Source organism: Artibeus jamaicensis, unplaced genomic scaffold, assembly GCF_021234435.1.
Source record: "Artibeus jamaicensis isolate MK-2021 breed Jamaican fruit bat unplaced genomic scaffold, CSHL_Jam_final contig_685, whole genome shotgun sequence".
Lineage (NCBI taxonomy): Eukaryota > Metazoa > Chordata > Mammalia > Chiroptera > Phyllostomidae > Artibeus > Artibeus jamaicensis.
Window position 1 is genome coordinate 23229878 of NW_026521924.1, and position 19545 is coordinate 23249422.

General features: G+C 53.4%; 1 protein-coding gene across 10 annotated transcripts in view; it reads right to left on the reverse strand.

The window, feature by feature from the left end:
• Positions 1-496: 496 nt before the first annotated feature.
• Positions 497-19545, reverse strand: part of PTPRT (protein tyrosine phosphatase receptor type T) — a 925330-nt gene continuing 906281 nt past the window's right edge. For 9 of the 10 annotated variants that reach the window (XM_053671225.1, XM_053671224.1, XM_053671220.1 and 6 more), the window contains 5 exons: positions 18651-18782; positions 8008-8133; positions 6951-7114; positions 2101-2236; positions 497-1445 (listed from right to left, as the gene is read on the reverse strand). In XM_053671225.1, the coding sequence (XP_053527200.1) occupies positions 1392-1445; positions 2101-2236; positions 6951-7114; positions 8008-8133; positions 18651-18782 (612 nt within the window). In that variant the 3' untranslated portion in view covers positions 497-1391. Of the gene's footprint in view, positions 1446-2100; positions 2237-6950; positions 7115-8007; positions 8134-18650; positions 18783-19545 lie in introns of those variants that run through there. The other variant, XM_053671226.1, reaches the window with a different exon arrangement.

Consider the following 19545-nt stretch of genomic DNA (forward strand, 5'->3'; position numbering starts at 1 on the left):
ACGGAGGAAGATGCCTCAGTTTCTGCAGGTGTAATGTAGAGATAATGGAAGGTTCTGGGCTCTCCCGCGTGGGTCCTAAGGTTGAGTAAGAAGCCACTCGGAGGGTGTCACACCCGACATGCAGTAAATGCTGGTTCCCTGCCACCCATACTTCGGGCAAGACCCCAGTTTCCCAGGCAAGAGCCCCTTGGCCTATTTTGAACCAAAGCAGACCTTGGTGCACTTGGACGCTTTCAAGACCCCAGCTGGGTTTCCTAGGAAGCAGTTCGAATTTGGATACCCAGGGTGATGCTGAAAGCTGGCACCTGATCCGCCCCAGAAACCAAGGGGCTGTCTTCAGCCCAGCCCGGCTCTGCCCTGCTCAGCGGCTGTGCTGTCCCGGTGTGGGGCCCTTCAAGGACATTGATCACAGGCCTGAGAGACTTGTCTCACAGCTTTACAACCAAACCTCCTTCCCCACTTTTTTTTTTTTTTTTTTTAACATAAGAGACTTAGATTTTACATTCCCCCAAAGAAAGTTTCTTTTAATATATACTTTGGAAAATAATCAAATCTTATCCTGTCGTCCCTCCCAACGGAGCCGCCACCCAAGGGTCCGTAAGAGCCCTGCCCTAGAGCGGCGGTCCCTTTGCACAAAGACAAGGAGGAGCCAAGTTTCCTGTGGTTCCACCCCCTCCCACTGACCACAAACAAGCAAAGAAAACCTTTATCCAAGAGTGCTGTGGACCCAGCAGGCTGGCCAGTGAGGGGAGAAGGTCAAGGCCCAGGCTGGGGGAGGGGTGCAGAACGCTAGTGGGCCAAGCTCCATGCAGGTTAGATGACAGGATGGGGGTCTCCGCTGTGCGCTCGGGACGTCCCCAGGTCACAGGGTCCAGGTGTCTGGTGCCAGAGGGCGTTGAAGGAGACTGCAGAGGGTAGTAGAGCAGGGACCCCAAGAGCCCAATCGTCTCCATGACAGCGTGGAGGAGGAGGTACACCCCCTCCACTCCCAAGGAGACGCAGGGCCGGGGAGGTGCTGCCGAGCTTGCCTCTCCCAGCACCTGTGCGGTCTGCTGGCTGTGAGGTTCACACACACCGGAAAGAGCAAAAGCAAGAGGTCAGGGAGCCAGGAAGTCCGGGGCCTTGTCATGGGGACACTGGTGTGTGGCTCCGTGTCTGTGGCTGGTCGGGTGTGCCAGGGAAGCCTGGGCCTTTCAGAGCCGCATCTGCCACAGCTGCAGGAGACCCCCGGGAAGGTGCGGAGCCCACCACGGAACATGGGACCTCCGGTCTTCTCCTTGTGCTGGGCAGGGCGCTGCCTCTCAGCCCCTGAGCCCAGTCGCTGCCACCACAGGAAAGGGAGCTTGAGGGCAGTGGCCTCGGGACTCCGGCAGGTTCCCCTTCCCATCAGGCTAAAAGGAGCTTAAATATTCCAGTGCCACCTCGTATACAAATTTATACTGTTCCTGAGAGGAGGAGAGGCAGACAGGGAGGGGAGGAGAGGAAAGGGAAAATGCGTTTAGAGGCACAGATTTTGGAGAGAACTTCATCTACATCTGTGCTAAGAGTCAACTCAGAATTATCCATGTGGATTCCGGCTCAGTAGATCTGGGGCGGGGCTCAAGTAGCTGCGTTTCTACTTGGCTCTCGCTCGGTGCTGAGGCTGCTGGTCTGCAGAGTGACTGAGGAGGGCCACCCTCAGGGTAGGTTCAAAGACTCGTACTGCAGTTCCTATGTCCAGTCTGTCCCCATCCTTGCACCGGGTCTTATCAGCGGGGGCTCTGCCTGCCCAGCCTCTTTCCACCCCTTCTCCCGCGTCCTAACCCCAGTATTTCATACGATAAAAATCAGCATACGTTCATTAGAACAGGATTGGACTGAAGTGAAAACATAATCACACTCTACCAATCCAGAAGCCCTTCCCCTCAGCCAAATTATTGATACTTTACTAAAGGAAGTGTAGAAAGTAAAACAAAGCGGGGTGCACCGGGATTAACATTTGGACTGCTCTGCAGGCAAGAGGAGTCGTGAGGCCTGGAGGGAGGGAAGCAGCAGAGAGCAGTGTGTGCAGAGGACGCGGGTGGTGGGTGCTCGTCGGAGGACAGTGCTCGGGACACTCACCAGCGTCTCCACCATGTTGGACTTGTTGTTACGCAGCGTCTTCACGATGTGGAACACGTCGATGATGTTTTGCTGCTGGATCATCTCACACACACTGCAGATGGCGCAGAAGGTGCCGCTGCGGCCTCCCCCATTTCTAAACACAGAGCGAAGCGGTGAGGCGGGGTCCCGGGAACCCCAACCTTCTGATGGTCCTCCAGCCACGTCAGCAGTGGTGGGGGCTGGCTGGCTGGCAGTCGGCAAGGTGAGGCAATGGAGAAAGCCTTAACCCGAGCCCTGTGTTATGGTTTGAGCCCCATGAACCTGCTTTGACCTTGGATAAGCCACTTTCTGTGTCTGAGCCCCAGTGTTGCCATTCGTAAAATGGAGGGGTTGGACCAGATGACCTCTGAGAGTTCAATTAGCTGGATGCTTCCTTGTTCTGTGAGCATGTTGTAGGTACCACACCTGAAGGTACCCTGTCTGACCTGTGCTTTCAGGCCAGGGTACCTTCACAATGTGTCTGCATCCTTGTCCAAAGGATGCTCTGGGTCCGCCTACACGTCACACGCAGACCATGGAAGGCTGTACGTGATTTTCCCCTGAGTTTTCCCCATCCACTAAGGAGAGCCATACCACAGACATGTCTCAGCCTAGGGTGAGCCAGCCTAGATTTTTTTATGGGGGTGAGGGCTCGGGTGGGCCTGAGATGTTATACCCTGAAGTGATAAGTCCCAATTTGTACACCCTGGTTTAAGCAAGACCCTGCAGACGTGGACGGCAGAGACAGAGGGCTCCTGGCAGGGTCATCTCCCCGCCACTCCTTCTCTCTGATGCCCCACAGCCATCTTCATGGAAACACCCGCCACGTCTTTACAGAAAGTCCCCTTTGGAGTCTGCCGGATTCGGAGTTCCTGGGCACACTGCCAAGAGAAACTAATGATTTCACGTAATGGTGTGTGTCTAAGGAACATCTGGACGGGAACGGAGGCACTCAGTCGGTCTCCCAGATGTTTCCTCTACAGGACATCCGACCACCAGATGGCTCCGGTACAGATGGCTGCCCTCCATTCACTGGCCAGTGCCTGCATGTCAGTGTCTGTTTTGGTGTCTCTGGCCCCCAGGGAGGCCGAGGTCCCTGTTGATAGAAGGACGCCCCTGTGCTTGCTTTGGTTCAAGCTGCTGGTCACTTTGGCTGTGGGAGCCATGGATAAAACGGTAGGCTGCCGAAGAGCAGCCAGAAACCAACCAAAATGGCAAAGAGTAGGAAAGGACCCCTGGGAAGGGGGGCTTGGTCTTTCGTGGAGCAAGAAGAGAAGAGTCCAAAAGGAAGAGGGGGGTGGACACAGGCATCTTGAGTCCAGTGGAGTGAGATATTGGTGGGCATGGCTCTGTGCTGAAGGGGCGGCTGCCTGAGTGTGTGTGTGTGTGTGGGGGGAGCTGAAGGGGGCAGGGTCAGCGGGCAGGCAGCAGCTGCCAGTTTCTGGGATGCAGGCAGGGTCTGCTCAGCTTGGCTGATGTCACCCACCAACGTGACATGTGACATCTTCCCGGATTCCAGTCTGCGGCCTGTATCCTCTGGGAAGGCAGATGGCTACAGGTGTTGGTTCTTGTGCTGTGTGTGTGTGTGTGTGCGCGCACGTGTGTGTTTAACTCCCCTTCAGCTTTCTGATTTTTCTGATGTGCGCGCACCACCTTTTTGAAAGAGGAGAACAGTAAGCTGGTTTGGAAAAATGACTCAGTTCTGAGGGTCTTTAGAACCCTCAGTAGGTGCTGTTAACACCTCCATTAGCTCCCCAGGTACTTATTCTGAAAAAGGAAAGACACTGGTCCAAACTTCCGTTCACACAACATTGTAAAGAGGGAGGTCCTCTCAGTCATGTCTCCCGAAAAAACTGTAATGCCCAGGAAGCAGAGTGGACGGCGGTCATTCAAGTGTCCCACACACAGCTGTGTGGCTCCGATGTGTTCAGGTCTGAGCTCTCTTTATATTCCTCTGCTGGGCTCTGACACAGGCTCTCTGGGGCGATGACATTGGGAACATTTGCATATTCACTGCCATGATATCACAGATCTGTAGGCTGGTAGATAAGTTGTGTTTATTTTCTTTTTTTTTAATTATTTTAAATTTTTTAAATTGATTATGCTGTTACAGTTGTTCTATTCCCCCCTTCATTCCCCTCTACCCTACCCCCCGTCCCCACCATTACCCCCCCTTTAGTTTATGTCCATGTGTCTCAAGTTCTTTAGATTCTATATTTCCCATGCTATTCTTGCCCCCCCATCTATTTTCTATCTACTGTCTATGCTACTTATTTTCTGTACCTTCTCCCCCCTTCTCCTCCTCCCACTCCCCTGTTGCTAACCCTCCTTGAGATCTTCATTTCTATGTTTCCACTCCTGATCTAGCTGTCCTCTTTGTTTTTGTTTTAGGTGTGGTTGTTAATAACTGTGAGTTTGTTGTCCTTTTACTGTTCATGTTTAACTTCTTTTTCTTAGATAAGTCCCTTTAACATTTCATATAATAAGGGCTTGGTGATGATGAACTCCTTGAATTTGATCTTATCTGAGAAGCACTTTATCTGTCCTTCCATTCTAAATGAAAGTTTTGCTGGATAGAGCAATCTTGGTTGTAGGTCTTTGGATTTCATGACTTGGAATACCTCTTTCCAGCCCCTTCTTGCCTGTAAGGTCTTTTTTGAGAAATCCGCTGACAGTCTGATGGGAACTCCTTTGTAGGTGACTGTCCCCTTAGCTCTTGCTGCTTCTAGGATTCTCTCCTTCATTTTAATCTTGACTAATGTAATGATGATGTGCCTTGGTGTGTTCCTTCTTGGGTCCAACTTCTTTGGTACTCTCTGAGCTTCCTGGATTTCCTGGAAGTCTATTGCCTTTGCCAGATTGGGGAAATTCTCCTTTATTATTTATTCAAATAAGTTTTCCACTGGTAGCTGTGCCTTTCCCCCTTCTGGTACCCCTATAATTCGGATGTTGGAGCGTTTAAAGATGCCCTGGAGGTTCCTAAGACTCTCCTCATTTCTTTGAATTCTTGCTTCTTGACTCTTTTCTGTTTGGCCATTATTTGCTTTCTTCTGGTCCACTCCATTGATTTGAGACCCAGTTTCCTTTTCATTGCTATTGGTGTCCTGTGCAATTCCATTCACTTCAATTAGTTTCGCCTTCATATATTTGTCTAATTTGTGGCTATAATCAACCAGTTCTGTGAGCATCCTGATGACCAGTGTTTTAAACAGTGCGTCTAAGAGTTTTGCTATTTCTTCATTGCTTAGATTTATAGGCTCTGGGGCTTTGAGATCTTCTTGAGCCATTTTTGGTCTGTTCTGGCCCTTTAAGTGTGAGAAGCGGCGCCTTGGACTCCCAGGTCGCTGGGTTGTGACGCTGAATGTGGGGGCGTGGTCAGAGCGGGGAAATGGCGACCCCCTCTGCTGTTTCTCACAGCTGGGTGAGGAGCAGTGCCTTACGTGGTTCACCTGGGCCGGGCCACTCAGAGTTGCTGGGTTATGACGCTGTATGTGGAGGTGGGGTCAGAGCAGGGAAATGGCGGCGCCCTCCCTGCCGCTTGCTGTGGGGACCCGCTGGGTCCCGGTCCAATCACCCACTCCCTCACTTGTCTATCCGCGCACCAATGGGTGACCACAGTCAACACACAGCCCTGCTCCCTCGCTGTCTCCTCTGCGGTCGCTCGCTGGGTCGCTTGCTTGTTCGCTCACTAGGTCCAACCCTGCGCCTGCATTCCGTGAGCCTGAGTCCGTCTGACCGAGCCCTCCTGTGCAACCCTGCTTCACCAGCTGCTGGTTTCGCCCCTCTTACCAGTCAGGCTGAAGAATTTGTTAACAGACTTCCGAAAAGTTCAATTTTCTGTGTTCTGGCTGTGTTTTCTGTTGCTAATATTTAGTTGTCTCTAAACTTGGTTGTGTGAGAAGGCACCGCATCTCCACCTATGCCTCCATCTTGGCGGAAGTCCCCCTCTATTTTCTAAATATTTGGAAGTACCATGGGGTCTTAAGAGGACCTAACTCAACATGCCCATTGGACAGCTGAGGAAACTGAGGCTCACAAAACACGTGATTTCCTTGACGATAGCTTGTCAGCCACAGTTTGCCAAGGGTCCTGACCACCACCCTGTATAATGACATCGGGGTCTGTTTAGGAATCTCCGTGCCCAGATATGGCTGTTCTCAGACCAGAGATGAAAGTTCCACTTCACCCGTAACGGAAGTACAATGCGGCCGACAGGAGCCCACTGGGCCCTGGGAAGAAGTGTCCTACCCTTGAGGAGGGGCCCTCGGGTGACTCAGGGGCAGCGTGGGCTAATGGGCGACATACCAGCTTGGGAGCCGGTGGGTGGGAATCGAAGCTCCTCTCTCAACTGCCCGATGCCTCACCCTGTCTGTGCCTCCGCTTTAACACAACAAAACCCACCTCACAGGTGGACTGAGGCGATTCATTTCAACTGCTTGACATGAAGCTCCATCATTAACCCACCCCCTTCCTTCTTTTTCTTCTTCGGGAAATAATAGAGGTGGATCTGGTTGGAGGGACCCACTCCCTCCTGAGCTGACTGGTGGGGCACATGGCACCTCCTTATGGAGGGTGGGACTTCTCTCCCCCTTGGGAGCATTGGGCTGTGGTCTGCCCACCTGTTCATGGAAAGGCCACCCAGCTTTGCCTCCATAAATGCGTCGTATAACATTAGTTCAGAGCAACACACTGGCATCCCCAGACCACAGGGTGTGATTCCTGACTACACCCCTGTTAGCCTTTAAGAGATGCTGAGATGCATACAGCCAGGCGGGCCCAGGACTCCCTGCCCTGTGTCCCCGGACACCCCCCAACGGTGAGGTACTCACAGGCAGTGGACCACCGTGCGCCCCTCCCGCCCGTCGTACTGCTCCTGCCACTTCTCCAGCCGCCGCACCACTTTGAGCAGAGAGCGCTTGGAGGGGGGCGTGTCCCGGTAGGCGGGCCAGCCAATGTACTGGAGGTGCTGGACTATACGGTACCCGTCCTGCGGCTGGGAACAGAGAGGCCGTTAGGGCTGCTTTGCTGGGCGCCTGGGCGTGCGAGCCCTCCAGATGCCCCGGGGGTTGCGGCATTGCAGAGGAAGACAGACTAAATGAGGTGTGAGCCCTCTTGTCACAGGAGAGTCACAGACACGCTCGTTATCCACCTCTCCACCTCTGTGCACATCAATTCTCCTGCCGTGACTGCCCTGCACCCCTGCCTCTCAACCTGGGAAACTCGTACTCAGTCTTCAAAACCCAATTCAAATGTCCCACTCTTCAGGAAAAGCCTTCCCTGGCTCTGCCAGGCAGAATTTATCTCTCTCCCCCTGAAGTTCATGCCAGAATATGTCTCACTTCCCCATTAGACAGCGAATTCTGAGGGCAAGGGCTGTGTTCTATTCACCCTGGGCCACGATAAGGGCCAAAGTCACTTTAGTCAGCTGCCATTTTGGAGTTTGCTAATCTGCTCCCCCCCAACCCCCTAATACTTTCCACCCAGCCAGTGAATTTCCTCTTGGAAGCAACTGTTTTTCACTTCGGTGTGGTTCCCAGGGTCTAGCCCAGAGCTTGCTGGAGCCAATCAAAGGCAGCAGCATCTCATGCCAAAACAGCGGGACACAGTGGGAAAGCGGTAATTTCTGAGAAGTTTTGTCTACATAGCAGCAAGCGTGTCAGGAAACAGGCAGATGGCGGGCGGGATGTCACCCTGTGTGTCTCTGCGTGTTGGAGCCGTGGCTGGATCTGGAGCCGGAATCGGCAGCGGCATGACTTCCCCGAGGACGAGAAGATCCGCAGAGCTCAGCACAGGCTCCCGGCTGGGCGGAGGCTCCCCTCCCAGCAGCCTCCATCTGTCTGGTGGGGAAGGGGGGCGCCTGGGGAGCCCTGGCCGCCCTCCACTCACCCGAGCCATGTTGCAGATGCGGAATATCCTGTGGATGATGTCCTCGTCGATGTCTGCGGAGACGAACTCCACCTGGATGGGCCCGTAGCACCCGGAGGTCTTCTCAGGCCAGTACTGCATGCAGAGCTGGGAAGGAGGGCGCAGGGAGAGCCAAGGTCAGGGGTGGGGAGGCGTCAGTCTCACTTACCAGTGAGCCTTTGTTACTGTCTGCAGAGCACGCTGGCTAGAGATCTGGAGCATCATGTAGGGAATTAGACTCTGCTTCCCTGCTGGGGAGCAGCCCCCCACTTTGGAGGAGTTGTTGAAAAGTCAGAACTCGGATCTCAGAGACACTTGGCTACGCTGATTCCATGCCACCTGTTAGCCTTGCTGGGCCTCACTTTCCTCGTCTGTAAAATGGGCAGGGGGGGGAATATTTAACTTGAAGTGCTGCTGCTGACAGGACTAGGTAGAACGCTCCCAGGGAAGCGCCGGTAAAATCTCTAGTTTTGTTTTGTTTTGTTTTGCTCACTACCATGGATTGTGGCAAACTCTTGTGCATCCCGGGAAACCCCTCACAGTGTCCCTTCCGGGCTCAGACCCCGAGCAGTTGCAGACACACACACATAGATGCTTTGGCATCCAGCTCCTCACTCGCTGTGTGGCCCAGGCCTCCTGTTCCTCACGCGTACAATGGGGATAACTGTGATGGCCTTGCACCAAAAGGCAATGTGACACAGTATTGAGGGCTGGCCTGTGATGTTTCCTATTTTTCTGGAACTGAGAACTGGATCCTGCAGCTGCGAGTGAAGGCAGTGACTGCCCCTCAGCCAGAGGTTCCTTTGTCACCCAGGGGACATCGGGCAATGTTTGGAGACATCTTCGATTGTCACACCTGGGGGCTGCTGTGAGTTTCTGGTGAGCAGAAGCCGGGATGCCGCTAAACACTCCCCACCACAAGCACACTCGCCCTGGCGCCCAGCCTGGCCCCAAATGTCATTAGTGCAGGAGGCACCGAGAAACCATGGCCTGATATCACGGATTGTTCCTTAGGTTCATAGTCTGGTCTGGAAAGAGGGACAGATGCTTTACTCTCCTGTGTTTGCTGAGCCACCGGAATGACTGGAGTTGGGGCAGAAACAGAGGCAGTTGGTGGGGTTGTGGCTCAAAGAAGGGCAAAAGTGCTTCCTCGAATTCCTGGCCCCCAAGGGTCATGAAGATGGACCCTGTCCAGGTCTGCAGGCCTCAGCACTGAGGCACAGAAGAGACCTAAGACTGGGGCTGCAAGCTTATTGGGGACCCCCTAGCACGGAAAAAAGGCTACGTGGTAAGAAGACCCTTCAGAGGGCAGAGCTGAAGCTTCCAAGGTCAGCTTGGGATCAATTCCTTCCTTGGTGAGGTCTGCTACAGCCGACCCTGGGCTTGCAGACAAGGAGTTAGGTTGTCAGAGGCGAGCCACGGAGATTCAGTGGTCTCCTCACAGCCGCCATGGATGCAGGATTTTCATTAAAGTGATCAGGGTCCTGTTTGTTGAGAGAGAACAGCCAACTCACCCTGGGCAGTCACGTGCAAAAGCGTCTTGTAGTCTATCCCTTCTCTAGAACTAGAACCAGGATGGAAAAGCCAGGGGAGAGAAGAGCAATGTCCCCCATCTTCCTCGCTATGGAACTCAAGTTCTGGTTTGGGGATAATGTTGCTCCCACCACGGCCCACAGGCCACACCCGGACAGCACCTGACCTTGTAAGTAGAGTTGTATCGACACACCGCTGTACTTTCTCTTTATGTATTGTCTGTGCTTGCTTCCAAGCTACAGCCACAGGCTGAGTAGTTGCAAAGACACCACATAACCTGCAAAACCTAAAATATTTCCTGTCTTGTCCTTCACAGAGAAAGTTGGCTAGCCCCAGCACTGTTGGCTTGTTCTGGGGACAAAGGGAATGATGCGTGTGAACAAAGCCCTTGGCACAGTGCTGCTGGGTCCCAGTGATTCATGGTATTATCAAACCTCTCAGAGCTCAACAAAAATAACAACAATTACGATAATATCTAACATCTAAAGTGGAAGGATTCTTATTATCACTCATCTCAAATAGGAAAGATGGCAAGGTTAGGTTTTGTAATGCAATGGTGCTTGCTTTCCTGGCACCTCCACAGGGGGTTATATGAGCACATTAATGTGTGTGCATGTGTGTGTGTATGCGTGTGGCTGGTCACAGGGGCCTCTGTGGCTGGACTGTCATCTGCTGAGTGTGGTAATGACAAGTCCACAACTTGAACTTCATTTCTCTTTGCTATTGGCTCTTCTGCCTTGCACACTTCCCGGTAATGAGGGACTGGTCCTGATACGTCTGTGGCTGGCTAGAGAAATTGGGATTCATCAGAACAGCCCAGTAAAAAAAATAATTGCCTTTTTCACCAGCACTGAATCAGCTTGGCCAGAGATTGGCTGTGATCCTGACCTCAGAGACAGGGGTCCAAGACATGGAGGAAAGCCCATCACTCCCCATATTTTCAGTCTGGAGAGAATGCAGGGTGAGTAGTCTCTTATAATATGATTTCCAGACCAATTTCTCAAGCTAACAGGTTACAGGTTCTGCTGTACCCCAAACAAGACTCCCCTATTTGGGATACTTCTCTGCATCTGATTTTCCAGCTCACTCTCCCATAATGCCCAGAGGGCTGGGGAAGTTCGCAGGGTCCGTCCAATCCTAAGTCAGAGCAGCCCTTCCACTCGAGTTCCCTAATTCGTGAGCTCACATTGGGAACAGTCAGGTGACATTCGGTTGGGTGACGTGGGGGCAGCTGTGGTGTGTGAGGTGCCGAGGATCATCAGAGTCTTCCCCACGGCCTAGGGTGTCACAGCAGCCACGGGGAACAGGAGAAGGGGAGCCAAGTGTTCCCAGCGAGCCTGTGGGGCTCGGAGAAGATTCTCATCGACGGGAAAAGTCCTCCCTGGTTTAGCTGCAGGCCGTCCCGCTGTCCAGGCCCCGCTGTGCCTCGGTGGGTGCCGCCACTTTGGCTATGCATGCCGCGCAGTGAAAGGGCTCTACCTGAAGTGCCCCGGGGTCAAGTCCCAGCCCTGTCACGCTCTAGCTGAGTGAGTCGGCCAAGTCTTTTAGCTTCTCTGAATTATTAGTGGCTGTGAGTTCTAATGTGTCTGCTCAGCACAGGAATCTATAATGAATGAATACTCAGTAAATGTGAGCTATTCATTATTAGGCAATGTGGGAGAGGGTCACTCAGACAGATGGATAAAGTGAAGTCTTTTTCCCCTCCACTAAGTAGCTCTTATGAAAATTTCTCTCTAGGATAATACCCAGAAGACTGCCCTTGTTGTGAAAACTCCTGATCAGCCGGCTTAGGGGTGGGCGGGCGCTGCTCTGCAAGTCCAAGGACAGACACCCATGGGTTGTCCCCGGGGGAGCCCAGGAGACGGGAGAGCGAGGTCGGGATGTAGCGGAACCAGCAAACGGTCGGAAGTGAGTCAGTGCGTCATGTGATTCCCCCGGCTCCCTACATACTCAGTAGATTTATAAAAAATGCACACAGGGCTCGGTGTGCGTGGATTTCTCGTGGAACCCAGCGAGGAAGTGAGCTTTGCTCCCTGGGCGATACAGAAAAGGAGCGGAGACCACATATGTGGTCCGAGGGGCCAGACCAGGAACACGTGAGCATCGGCTCACTTTGTAGGAACCTTGGGGATGGAGACTCACGGTTTCTTAATCCCTGGAAGTGGGGATTTCAAACGAGCTCACCTGACTCTCTAGGACCATAGGTTCCAGGTGACGTGGGGTCACACGTACGCTCATCCCAAGTCTGGTATTTTCTGCCTTAGGTGGAAAACTGTCAAAGTGGCGGTCTCCAAGAATTGATGCGAATCCTCTAGCCCAGAGCCTGGGCCACCAGCCTCCTCCCACCTCACACCCCGCACTCTCCCTCCTGCCCTGCAGCCTGGGGAGGTGGGGCTCCTGTCTGTGGCCTCCCCAGCGCACACACACAGGCTGTGCTGAGAACCACGCCGGGTGAGTCCAGTTGCTGCTGCTGATTTGGAAATGGCCATGCTTCTGAAAAGCAGAGTGGCTTTTGTTATTTATTGTTAGAATAAGTTAAACCAAGCGGAAGTCGTGAAGCCCGTGTGGACCGCCCTGAACGGCTGCCAGATGTCCTTACACCACGTGGTCTCCATAGCTGTTTGGTCATGAAAGGGGCAAGTTCACAAAGGTAACTCCACTGTTAAACACCTTTTTGTTCCCCCCCGATGGAGTCAGAAAGCTTGTTAGTGTCTGGAACAAACATGCTCCAATGAGCTGGATGAAGACGAGCACATGGCCTATTTTGGGAGTGAACAACTTTAAAGTGCATCTCCGTGCACCTTAGTTACGCCTTTTATTAATTAAATAACAATCTGATGGAATGGAAAAGCCGAGGGAATTCAGGGCTGCAGAAATGAAGGGCTCTGCTTGTCAAGGTCCCTGTGGCTCACTGAGCGGGGTGGGGGGACCAGTCTCACGCCACCCAAAGATGAAGTGCATTGGTAGTTTTAAGAGAAAAATATAAAAGAGCCACCCGAATTGGTTTTAAATTTCAGGTCAATGATTATAAAATTCCCTTAAGTATATTTGATAAAGAGCACAAAACATATCATTGGCTTTGCTGCTGTGGCCAGTTAAGGAAGACAGATGGCTGGTGAAGCCGTGGGCACAGAGCCAGGGACAGAGGGAGAGGCAGGTCACGCACCTCTCCTCCACCCAGCCCCTCCTTAGTCCCACGGGGTCGGGGGCTGTTACACAGTCTCCCAGAAGGGGGCGGAGACGCACCTATGAAGCCGCACCACAGTGCGATTCCCAGAAGGAAGGCTGGGAGCCCAGGAGGGTACCCACGGGGCAGGGCAGGGCGGGCTTTAGAAACAGGTGTAAAAGAGACGGCGGAGTTGCACAGCTTCAGAAAGGAGCAGTTTAGGGGAGGAGGAGGAAGACCTAAGAAGGGTGGGACGGCAGGACAAGTAGAGGGAGGAAGGAGGTGGTTTGGGCGAGAGGGCGGGTGGGGGTGCTGTCACCCTCCGGTGCCATCCAAGAGCACTTCTGGGGTGTGACGCTCATGCTGCCCCCAGTAACGCCTGAGCGGGAACCCAGAGGTGAACAAGAAAGCAGGACCCCTGGGAAATCTTGGGGGTGGGCCATGAACTTTCCCACAGGGTGGGAAATAGGAGACAGAGTCCATTTTATTTAAATCTTCAGGGACAAAGTGGACTTGGCTGGCATCACGGTTACATGGATTCACAGATGACAACACTGAGAGCTGGACAAGAAAAGGCTTAAGGCAACAGAGCAAGTACAGGGCAAGGCTTGAACTTGAACCCAGGTGTCTCCACTCCAGACTGCTTAACCTACCATTACCTCTTCTGCAGCGGTCCCAACCTTTTTGGCACCAGGGACTGGTTTTTCCGCAGATGGCGTGGGAGGAAGGAGGCAAGCCTCCCTCATGGCCCGGTTCCTGTCAGGCCACACACTGGCACCAGCCCGCAGCCCAGGGGTTGGAGACCCCTGCTGTGCTGCTCCAGCGTGGGCAGGGACGGAAAGTCAGCCCCCTGCGGAGTCGTACCTGAGGTGTTCTGTGTGCTTTCCAGCACATTAGGCTGGGTTTTCACGAGCCGAGATAAAAATGGGGATGTGGGTGTCACTGTTTGCCCTGCAGACACGACGACAGGAAAAGACATCTCTGAAATCTCACCCTTGCTTTTCTCCTAGGATGACGGCGAGCTTGCTTCCCTCACTTACAGAAACAACATGAGAATGTATTTTTCTTGGTCCTGCCCGCCCTCACCTTTCCACGGGCTTTGCACCCCCTGAACTCTTCACTTTCCATGGCAGAAGCTTTGGAACTGGGCGACTCTGCTTGTGACTAAGGAACAGTCCTCCCTGCTCCATACACTCAGGTACCAGCAAGTCTGTGCTTGTTGGGCACTGGACCCTGGAGTTCCTATTTAAGTGGCAGCAGAAGTCCCCACCATCCCCAACAGGAGGCCCCGGCCTGAGTCAGTGATGGGCTGTGGGACTTGGACAGATCCCTCCTGCTGCCTGAGCCTCAGCCTCCTGACCTCCAAACCCAGGGTGAGTGGACCTGGGTCTGATCAGTGGTTTCCAGAGTGGGGCCCACAAAGCCCGCAGGAGAAGCCAATGGGCTAGCTGCAAAACCTGTACAGGGGGATCCTGCTGTTTTCCTCAAGTGGAGGACACCGGAGTCTGGCTCTGGGCTATGATTAGAGTGTCTTGTATTTATTAGCTCTGCATGCAAGCAGCAGATCAGAAGTTCATTGGGGCCATTATGTTTATGGAAAACATACAAGAACGCTAATTATTAATTGGTGAATATGGTTTGAAAAATGAAAGCTTTCAAAATAGTGGGCCCATGGAGGGAAGAGGGGAAATATCGGCGGTAATTGCAGAACGCTCCACCTTTTGCTTCTGCTGTCACAGGGCCTCCCGCTGATGCCGAGCCTCCTCCCTTCCTCCTGGGGGGACCGTAATACCCTAATACGGGGCCCACCTGGATGACCCAGGGCTAGCTACACATTTGAAGATGCTTAACTTCGTCACATCTGCAAAGCCCCTTTACCATTATAAGAGAACACATCCGTAGGTTTAGGGATTAGGATGTGGATGTCTTTGCGGGGCATAGAGGGTCTCCTGAGCTTTTTAAACAATGTGGTGGGCATGGCATGACCACAAAGAGGGCTTCCTTCTGTCATCTACCCATCCCGGACTCTGGTCTCACCATAGAGCCCACAAAAATAGACAAGGTATTGTCAGTGCTATTGGGGGTGATTGAAAAGGTTCTCTGGTGTACGTATCAGATACCACAGTGTCATTGGCAGGATGTAGTGGTTCTAGGAGTTTGCCCCATGAACCTGGCTGCAGGCCTTAGGACTCGCACAGAGCTAGAAAAATCCCTAAGGTTGCATGTAGTTGCTTTGGGAGTCTTTATGAGCCTCCACGGCTCATAATTATTTTGGACGGCAGCCACCGCAGAGAGTGGGAGAATATCTGTGCCTGGGCACGGCTGACTGAGTGAAGTAGTGTAGGATTCTAAGCAGGGGCGGACAGATTTGGCCAGCAGGGCAACCTTATTTATCGCGACTTATAGGAGCAGGCCCAGTCACACCACCAACATGAGCCTTCATGGTCCCCAGTCAAACCCCAGGATGTGCCATAGGCCCTCTTGGGAGTGACTACATGAGCCCGGGACCTGGGGCTGGCCTGTGGTTGCACTGGCTGAAGCTGTGGCTGCCTTGGCACGGGCGCCCTGGCAGGCAAATGCTGAGGCCACTTCAAAGAAGCACCTGTCCGGGTGCCGAGGGCAACTTTTCTGGGGCTCGAGCTGTGCCATTGTTTATTTCTGAAAGGTGCCCAGCTGTTGTGTTGATGATATTTATATCAGTAAGTGCTCTATTCATCTTCTGATTTCAGGGGATGCTTGCCAGCTGCATATGACAGCCAGCCTCCGGGAACATCTGAGCCTGATGCTTCTGCATTCAGAGAACCAATTCTCAAAGGCTGTACCAACATCTGGAGCTGAAAGATCATTCTCCCAGGACCCACCCTGAAAGGGTAAGCTATAGCCAATGACCTCGACCTTCACTTCTCTATGTGTCCCAAAGTGAGGCTCTTTGAAAATCCTCCTCTGTGCCTGAGCTTTGGTTTTGCAAGAGAGGGATGTTGGGAAAAGGGAATGGTAAGCCAGCTTTTGTGAGCTCTGTTTTGCTATGGGCTCACGGGGTAGCGATCACTCACTGTTTTACTTATTCAGGCAGAGGAACAGGGTGGTGATGCCTTCTGACTGTGGAACTACACAAGGGTCTTTGTTTTATGGAGGGCCACTTAATTTCATGGTCATCTCAGGTTCCAACCATCCGTTGTTTGGGCCCAGCCCTTGACGTCTTCCTTTTCTCTCTAACTTCCCATATTCAACCATCAGGATATGTTGTTGGGTCTACTTTTTATATCCAGAATCTACTCCTTTGCTGTCACCTTGGTTCAGGCCACCATCTCCTGTCACCCACCTTACTGCTGAAGCCCCTTCTTGGTCCCCTCTGTTTCCACTCCTAGCAGCCGCCCTTCCCCTCCCTGCACCAACAGTCCATTCTTAACACAGCAGCCACAGGGGTGCTTTTTAAAGAGTTGAATTACTTTTTTCAAGTCACTCCTCTCCTCAAAACCTGTCAATAGCTTCTCCAAGTAAAATCTGGAGTCCTTCCGTAAACCTTCCTTGTCCCCCACTCCCCGCCCAGGCCCTCCCTGGCCTGGTTCTGCTGCATCTCTGTGTCCCCTTCTGCTGCTGTCCCCACACTCACCCTGCTCCAGTCTCAGTGGCCTCTGAGCTGTCCCCCAAGTGGGCCAGGCCATGCCCACCACAAGGCCTTGGTGTGGGCCCCTCAGCCTGGGGCACCCTTCCCTGAGATGCTCACGTGACCTGTTCTCTCACACCTCCAAACCTGCATGCGCTCAGATGCGACCTCCACAGGCCCTGCCTGACCGCTCTGTACAGTTGTACCCTGCTCCCCAGACCAGCTTTCTGATATTCATCATGCTGTCCCCTCATTTTTCTTGTCCCGTGCACTTGTCACCTGCTAATGTGGAATTAAGGACACTACAGAGTGTGTGTTGTTTATTGTCTCCCTGCCTTAGATAGAAATTGCACAGGAGATGGGAGTTTTCTGTTCACTCTCCCTGTCTCGTTCCCTGATACCTTCCAGCACCTAGAATGGGCTCTGGTGAAGAGCAGACACTCAACAAGCAAGGCTGAACAAGCAGGCGGAATCTGCCTGGCCGTCTCCCACACGCACACCCCCCTGCTGCACGCAGTCTCACCTTCTGCAACCTGCTCCATCTGGACCAGCTGCAGCCCCAGATGCCTGAGTGCCCCAACTGACCCCTGGCCACCATCCCGGACTTGGCCTTCTCATTCACCTCCCACATCCCACAGGTCCTGAAACCTGGGCACTTTAACTCTGGCAGGGTTTTCACACCCAACCCCAAATCTCCTGCCTCCTGGTCAGCTCATCCCTGTATTTTCTGCACATGTGCAACACTCTCCACCCCACTTTCCTGGCTTCCAGGTTCTTCCTCCAGCTTTTCCTCCCCACCGGTCCCCAGCTGAGCTTTCTAACAGGAATCCCACCTCACCACTGGGCAACCTCTTCCATATTTCTCCTCCCCGTAGTGAGTGTTTTTGAACTGTGCTCCTAGGAACCCCAGGGTTCCACAAAGGTTCCCAGGACAGGTGATTCTCTGAGAGGCACAAGGAGGAGCCAAGAGAACAGGTGGGTGAAGCTCTAGATCTGCACCCCCCCACACCTGGGGCAGAAGTGAGACGGAAGCAAGATCTGTCAGCGCTTAGCAGGTCTTGGTAATACCTCCTTCATAAGCCCACACTTCATGTCGGGCTGACACAAAAACTTATTTGAAGAAAGAATCCTGTTGCGTATAAAATAAAAGTCTTAAAAAAAAAGACCCAACTTACCACGCTTGTTAGGGCGGCACGGCAGCCCTCCGCTACCTTCGTCACCACCCCTGCTGCTGACCACCCCAGGCCCAGCCACCCCGCACCGAGCCGTTCTGCAGACAAGCCTGCACGCATCCAGCCCACCCTGCCTCTGCCCCTGCTGTTCCCTCTGCTTGGAACGTCCTTTCCCAGCTACCTCATCCCCCACACACCGAGTCTCTGCTGCCTTCTTCAAGGCCAAAGTCACCTTCTTTTTGAAGCCTTCCCTTGCCCTGTGGGCAGAATTAATTGCTCCCTGTTCCCAGCCAGCACAGCACTTGGCTGCTGACCTCTATTACGGCGCTGCCACGCGGGATGGGGACCATGTGCTCATGTGTCTCCGCAGCTAGACTGTGAGCTCCTGGAGAGCTGAGACCAGAGCTCAGGGCCACTTTTGTGTTGTCCCCACACAAGGCCCGAGGTCACACGGAAGTACACCATGTTACTCTGAGTTTCCTTCAAGGCCGTGACAAGATTGCTTTCCAAAACCCTGAAGGACCATTCTCACCCCCTCTACCCAGGAATGGCTGCCCTGCCATGGGGACATGGGTTCTAGCAGCTGGCCCATGACACAGGTCATGTGTCATGAGTACAGGATATGCTGTAGGCACATGGTGCCTGGAGCTGTCAGACCCAGAGAGGCTAAGGCATGAAGCCTGCTGGGCATGGGGGTCACCCGTGAAGAAGCTGGGGTTTGGTTTGGCGGCAAAGGGTCCAAGGCTCAAGCCGCAGGCCCTGTCCACATGGGGTGCACTGTGGAGGGAGATTGTGGTAGGGGTGGCCAGGCCCTGGGATGTTCTGTGGGGCTGGAGACACTCAGAGCTGGGGTGGCAGTCTCCTCTGTGAGCTCTGCCTGGCTTGGAACATGAGTCTGGAGCGAGGGCCAGACAGAGTCCATGGCCAGGGGGCATCATTGCCGGGATGTGGAGAGCCCTGCAGTGTCAGGGCCTGCCGGGAGATGCCTGGCCTTTGCCAGAAGCTCCATGGCCTTGCCTGGGGCTCACAGCCTCAGGGCCCATCAGAGGGCAGCTCTCTGCTGGGTCTCAGGACTCTCCCTGCAGCTGTAGGCACAGCTGCCCCAATGCACCTGAGCGCCGAGGTCAGCGGCCGGGCCTTCGCCTACCTGGGCAGTGTCCAGCTCATTCAGCATCACCACGGAGGAGCAGTTGTAATCGAACACCAGCCTCCAGAAGTCCGCCACGGTGTTGGGGAGCGGGTGCTGCGTGACCACGAAGGCGGCGGGCTGCTTGTGGCTCTGACAAAGGAAAGACACAGACTTCGTAAAATGTCCATCTGTCAGCGGGGTTCTGATGTGGGTGAGGCCCCGAGCCTGACAAACAGACTGCAGAGAGCGCTGGCCCTTCTATTATCTCTGAGCGCCCTGGTGGCACAGGGCACCTTCTCATGATAAACTCATGCTCCTCCAAATGAAGACATTTCATTAGCAAAGTGTCACTCAGATGGGGATTATCCAAGTAAATTATTTGTGTCTTGGAGCTCAGCAAATAATCATCATTATAACATGAAAGATTCTGGATGCAGATTTGCCGCCCCGCTGGCCAAGGTTCCTCCTGAAATAAAAAGGGGTATCTTGTGTCCCTTTGCCCGTAATGCTGCAGGAGGGGCCGGCTCGGCCTGAGACAGAGCCTGCTGAGGGGCTTGTACGCGGGAGGCTTGCTCCTGCCCAAAGGCTGGAACGAGGGCTGAGCTGGCCCAGTGGGTGATGGGCACTGTGTCCTGTGAGCCAGTGGGGCAGCGAAAGGGGCCCGGGTTTTAGAGTCAGGCAGACTTGGTTTCAAACCCAGCTGTCCCACTGTACATTGTAAGTCATCCCTCCAGCCATTCATTCTTTTGTCCATCCATTCATCCAAGCACCATTCACAAAGGGACTTTTCCTTGGTGCTAAGCCCTGGCGAGTTATTAGATCTTTCCAGATCTCAGGTGCTTTATCTGGAAAATGGGAACCAGAACTCTAGGGTGATGACTGAATGAGATTCACATGTGAAAAGACCAGCAAG